Source organism: Heteronotia binoei, chromosome 11 (genome assembly GCF_032191835.1).
Source record: "Heteronotia binoei isolate CCM8104 ecotype False Entrance Well chromosome 11, APGP_CSIRO_Hbin_v1, whole genome shotgun sequence".
NCBI classification, from domain to species: Eukaryota; Metazoa; Chordata; class Lepidosauria; order Squamata; family Gekkonidae; genus Heteronotia; species Heteronotia binoei.
The window spans coordinates 48,242,244-48,248,243 of NC_083233.1; the positions used below are offsets into that span (position 1 = coordinate 48,242,244).

The 6,000-nt window shown below is 51.6% G+C and overlaps 1 protein-coding gene across 2 annotated transcripts; it reads right to left on the bottom strand.

Annotated features, from left to right (window-relative positions):
* Positions 1 to 3,665: 3,665 nt before the first annotated feature.
* RAB9B (RAB9B, member RAS oncogene family) lies at positions 3,666 to 5,366 on the bottom strand. 2 transcript variants are annotated; one of them, XM_060248936.1, is made up of 2 exons: positions 5,219 to 5,366; positions 3,666 to 4,547 (listed from the first exon to the last, which is right to left on the bottom strand). In XM_060248936.1, exon 2 carries the CDS (start codon positions 4,536 to 4,538, stop codon positions 3,933 to 3,935), a length of 606 nt encoding a protein of 201 aa, XP_060104919.1. In that variant the 5' UTR covers positions 4,539 to 4,547; positions 5,219 to 5,366; the 3' UTR covers positions 3,666 to 3,932. The 2 variants fall into 2 exon arrangements, with proteins under 2 accessions (XP_060104919.1, XP_060104920.1); XM_060248937.1 differs by having other exon boundaries at positions 5,223 to 5,360.
* Between the last annotated feature and the right edge of the window lie 634 nt (positions 5,367 to 6,000).

Below are 6,000 nucleotides of genomic sequence, written 5' to 3' on the forward strand. Positions count from 1 at the left end.
ACTCAACCCTATATTAAATGTAGTGTTTTATGACTCCAGACCCTGATCTTCAATCTCCTCCTTGTGGTTGGAATGAGCATCTAATCCTTCTTGTTCAAACCAAAGCACAAGTCCATCAGGAATCCTTTAGCACAGAGTGGAGCTGAATGGATGGTCCATGATAAACAATGAACATAAGACAACCCCTGCTGGACCAGACTAATGCTCCATCTGGCACAGCATCCTGTTTCCCACAGTGGCCAAATGCCCCAGAAGGCCATGAAAACCAAACCTCCTCCTATAGATAACCCCATCCACTGATACCCAGAAAGTTACTGCCTCAGATCTCTCCATTCCCATTAGACATCATGACTCAGCCACTGATATCCTCCAGGAAAGTGTGTAATCTTTCAATTACACATTGCATGAAGTAGTATTTTGGCTGTCTTGAACCTATTGCTCATCACTGTCATTTGGTGCCTGTGTATTCTAGTATCACAGAAGGAGGAGATAGTTTTCAGTATCAATTTTCTATGTGTGGAATTATGTCAATCTCTATCATGTCCCCTAGTCAATTTTTAAAAACCTGAATAGGCCCAGATACTTCAGCCTTTCTTTTCACAGAAGGTTCCCCAAACTCTTGAAGTACCCAGAGCATGAAATCTAGCAGAATCCATTTTCCATGAAGCTTTTACTTCAACCCATTTTCCATGCTGGGTCTCAGCAGAAGGAGGCACCTAATTCTACTCCTGCTAGCTCTTGGGTGCAATCATAGAGGTATCCAGGTAGGTATCATGCACACCTGGTGCAACTTGCTGTGATTTCCCATGGATTTGCATCTTGTGCTTTTTTCATGAACAGAAATGCAAGGAAGGAGGTTTATCATTTCCTTAAATACATTCACATTTTATTGGTTTCAACAAGTCTCAGTCTTGCCTCTTTACATTCCTGGCTCCTCTAAAGTGCAGGAGCACCCACAAGAGAGTCACGCACAGAGAAGAGAATCTCTGGTTGGTGAAGCAGCAAGCAGTTGGGAATAAGGGCTTGCAAAGCAAGATCCTCAGCCATGTGTCTCCCAATAGACATAAGTTGCACTCTGAAATAAATTAAGAACTAAAAATGCTAGATTTCTTAAAAAATGAATGTAAAAAAATACACAGGCCCAACAAAATATTAGATCAGGACATAAAGGGAAACATCTAGTAATTGAAGGTACTGAAGTATATGCTTCTGAGTTCACAAAGTATTAACACATGTGGTTCAGTTCAAATAACTAGACTTTCCCCACTTCTGTCAACGCACACTCTGGACAACCCATACTGTGCATTGTCCCTAGTAGCCAGGGTGGCCCCACAGCAACTACTTCCCTTTCTTTTGTGGAGACAATGCAGGTCACAGCCCAGAAGGCATGTGTCAAAACAGAGTCCAACTGTTTTGGCAAGAAAAGAGGTTTTGGCCTCATCAACACCTGGACCACTTCAGAAAACGGCCCTGCTCACTACCAATTGCAACCAGATAATTCAAAGCACGTAAGATGGGTAACCTATTCCTAAAAGCAAAGAAGACAGAAGATGAGAAACCTGCAGTTTTTGAGTTTGGAGAGGGCAGTTCAGAGAGACAAACACAAACTTGTCACTTATTTGCAGCAGGAAAGGATCTCTGGTCTCAGCTCTTTTAAGCGGGAGAGGGGGGGGGTGAACCTGGAATAGCTTTGCACCTACAGGTGTATTCTTCCATGCAAGGAGAGACTACAATTTCCAGGTGTTCCTGCAGAGGGGGCACGCCTATCACTCAGCATTTTTATGGCACTAATTGTGCAGAGGAGAACAGGAGGGAATCAAGTTACAAGCTACCAAGCAAATGAGCCACTGCTTAGCAGAATATGGGAAGAAGAGGGCTCCCAGTGGCTGTGACCTCTCACAGCTGTTCTGAGGCCTTGGCAGGGTAATTCTCTCCTAGGACAACTGCTGCATTTCTACTCCACCGTATTAGGCGGAATTCATGACTGTAGGGGCAATGTAGCTGACCTGAGTGCACTGACACAGATTCATGGGTTGTGACTCAGTTTCCTGTATAAAACAGAAGTTGGGTGGTACCTCAAATGCTTACATTTATTCAAGTGTGTTAGTCTATAACAGGGGTGGCCAAACTGTGCCTCAGGAGCCACATGTGGCTCTTTCACACATATTGTGTGGTTCTTGAAGCCCCCACTGCCCTGTCAGCCAACTTGGAGAAGGCATTTGTCTCTTTAAATCCCTTCTCCAAGCCAAGCCAGTAGCTTGAGGAATGCATTTAAAGTTGCTTGCTTTCCACCTCTCCTCCATTTATCTGTCTTCCTGTTGTGTGGCTCTCAGACATCTGATGTTGTGGTTCTTACATTAAGCAAGTTTGGCCACCCCATGTTGACTTCTGTTTTAGTTTGCTACAGCAGACTAACAGGGCTACCTCTCTGGAATTTTCCCATCTAACGCCTAGCCACTTCCAAGCTCCACTTGAAAACTGTCCCCAAACTTTGCAACAAAGTGTGTAAGGAACACAGCAGGGGTTTGGAGTGTTCCTCTCCTAACACAGTCTGGCCAAGACCAAAACAATGTCAGAGAGGCAGCAGGTCCTGAAGAAAGTTTAAATTACACGCCCCACCCCTCTTTCCCCCAGGGGAAATGAGTTAGTCCTCCCTTTTGGGAGGAAAGTAAGCACAAAGCCTAGCTTTGAGAAGGCATGGATTCTGTTCAGACATCACAAAAAACCCCAGCTGCTCAACCCTCAAAGTACCCTTGATAATTCTATTCCTATCAGAGAGAGGAGGATACTGGAAAAGTGCCATAGGGACAACCACATAAGATCCATATCCGGATCTAGTTCCTTGCTTGCCAGGCAAATCTGACTGTCTTTTCTGAGAGGTGAAGCAGAGGCTGCATGTTGGGATGCCCCAAGCTGCAAGTAGACAAGCAGCACATCCAGGCAAGGAGAAAGAACAGGCATCTCCTTCACACACACAAGACAGGAATGATGCCTAGAGGCTGCCACGTTCATACAGAGCTCCCCTTTCTTTTCTGAGGATGTATCAGATATTAAACTGATAAGAACAGCTCGACTTACTTAAGAATGTTTTACTCCTTTGCCAAAAGGCCAAGAAGTGACGACACAGCCCTCTTTTCAAAGCTCCATTGTGCTGACAACTTTGCAATATGGGCCATTGAGTGCTGCTCACTACAGCCATTCTCTGCCCAATGTATTCCAGCGAGTAGAGAAAGATGGTGCTTCCTACAGCAGGGCAGAGAGCACAAGCTATAAAGGACAAGGTGGGGTGGGAAACAGTCAAAAGCATGAGAGTGTATAGTCTCTACTCCAGGCAACAACACCACTGCCCTGTGAGATGTCAAGAGGCAGCCAACTGTACTTCCAAGCAGTGTCTCCTGCTCACCATGGGCATCCAAGTGCACACATACACACACAGGCCCTAAGCCTCCTGTCCCCTATAAGCCCTCCCTCTCACAATTCTTTCACTCCCACTCAGTCCCCATACAATAAAGCCAAACTGTAGGGTCATCGCTGCTATGCTCAGCACCACCAGAACAATTACGGCTGAGGAACTCTGGACCAGCTCCCCCCTCCCTGGATTTTTTGCTCTCTTGTTGGCTTCCTCCAGCAACCTTAGGAACATCTTGAAGGGCAGCAGAATACAATTTTCCAGTTCATAAAATACTTTATGGAATGTCTACAGTGCTTGCCACACACCTCATTGGCAGCTCTAGCCCATACAACAAACCGTAACTCTATTTGATTTGATGTTGAGCCCAATATATTAGGTATGCTAAGACAGAAGAATGGCTACCTCCAGCTGTCCCTGGACCTCCTGCCCGCCCTTTCTGACTACATTCTAAGGGCCTCCTCCAGAACCTCTACTGCGGGGTGGCTGGTTCAAGGATCTGGCTTCTGTCATGTAGCTGTCCTCAACAGCAAGAAGACCCTGACTTGGCATTGGAGTGAAGGTCAATGGTGTGGCCCAGCATACAGTGCTCCAGCTGCTCCTCCACGGCCAATACCTGCCGAACAGCTTCCTCAAAGGCCACGGCCACGTTTGTGTCATCCTTGGCACTGGTCTCCAGATAGGGGTAGTTTCCATTTTCCAAGCACCAGGCTTGGGCTTCTTCGGTGGTCACCTGCCTCTCCACCTTGTCTACCTTGTTGCCCAGCACAACGAAAGGGAAGTGGTCCGGATCCTTCACGTTGGCATAACAGATAAACTCCTTCTGCCAGTGGCCCAGATTCTCAAAGCTCTGGCGGTCGTCTACACTGAAGGTCAATAAGCAGCAGTCCGCCCCCCTGTAAAAAGGGGTCCGCAGGCTCTTGAAGCGCTCCTGTCCGGCCGTGTCCCAAATCTGGAGGGTCACAAAGCGCCCGTCCACTTCCAAGTCCCGGTTGAGGAACTCCACCCCAATGGTGTGGAAAGCCTGAGAGTCAAACTTGTTGGTGACATAGCGGTTCATGAGGGAGCTCTTCCCAACGCCACCATCGCCCAGGAGAATCACCTTCAGCAGCAGCGACTTCCCACTCATGGCAACGGCCTGCAACAAGGAGACCCACAGAGTTAAGGTGAAGCAGTGTGGGGTGGGTGAGGGGGGCTTCTGCTCTCTCCTGACAGAAAAAGGAGCAGAGCAGAGCGGAGGGGAGGGGCAACCCCTGGAGGGGCCTTAACCCAGCCGGCCTCTCCCTGTTCTCTACAGATGACACTTCCCCACCCCCTTCAAGGGGATTCCAAGCAGCTCTGCGGGAGGCCATCGGGCGGCGCCAGGCGGGGAGGGCAGCCCCACAAAGACCTCACTCTCCCTGGAAAGCAGGGAACAGGGTGGTCGTTTCCCGCCTTCTCCCGAAGCCGCCATCCCATCCCAGAGGCAGAGTCCGGGGCGCGGGCAGTAGGGGCGCAGGGCAGCTTCCAGCCTAGAGGCCCGGGGGATGGGCTGCTCCGCCCTGGCATTTTAACTGACAGCAGAGACGTGGGATTCTGCAGGCACGGTGCTTCAGCCCAAGGACGGGGATTCTGCCCCTCGGAGTCCCCGGGAGGTGCTTTCCTCGGCCCTGCCGCCCCCCCGCCCCCAGCATGCTCAACCCGCCCACTTCGGCGGCGGCGGCGGCAGTGCTTCAAGCAGGGCCGGGATGGGGACGTTCCCCGGGGAGGCCCCGAGGGAGGCCGCACTCCCTTGTCCCCGGGCGCTGCTAAGGTTCCCCCGCAGCGCACCTACTCGGCCGACCAGGACCCCGGGCGACTCTCGGGTGTGCAGCTCCTCCGCTCTCCCCGGCTGACCAGCAGCGGCAGCCGGGCGGGCCCCCAGCAAGGCCAGATCCCCTACGCATGCGCCGGTCGCATGCGGCGCCCCGAGCCAGCTCCGGCAGCATCTGTCGGCTTCCTTCTGTCACTCCGAGGAAGGGGGAGGGATTCCCCCAGGCCACGCCTCCCCTCCCCCTCCCGGGAATAGGGGCCTCGGAGCAGGTGTGCTGTCGCCCTGGCTTGGTGACTAGCCGCGGTTCCTCCAGGGCCACTCCTTCTTCGGGAAGTCTGCAACGGCGGAAGGAAGGTGGTGGCGGCGGCGCCTCTCTGGCCCTTGGATCCACCGCCCCAAACCTCTCCGCAGGCAGATGGAGACCGGCTAGCCATCTCGGGCAAGGAAGGAGAAGCCTCTGTCTGGGGCAGCTGGCCCTCCCTTTGGGTGCCCAAATTCCTACATCACTCCTCCGACCCCTTAATGAGACGCCTGGCCAAGTTTTGCCTTAAGCGAGTGCCGGAGATGAAGCAGCTGTAGGGTTGCCAGATCTGCGTTGGAAACTACCTGGAGACTTTGGGGGTGGAACTGGGAGAGGGAGGGGTTTGGGGAGGGGGCTCAACATGGTACAAAGCCATACGGCCCGCCCTTCAAAGCAGCCATTTTCTCCAGAGGAGAGGATCTCTACCAGCTGGAGATCACCTGTACAAGCAGGAGATCTCCAGACCCCAACCTGGAGGCTGGCAACCCTAACAGGGAG

Coding starts and splice junctions, on each gene's coding strand:
- RAB9B (XM_060248936.1), bottom strand. CDS start 4,538: ATGAGTGGGAAGTCGCTGCTGCTGAAGGTGATTCTCCTGGGCGATGGT.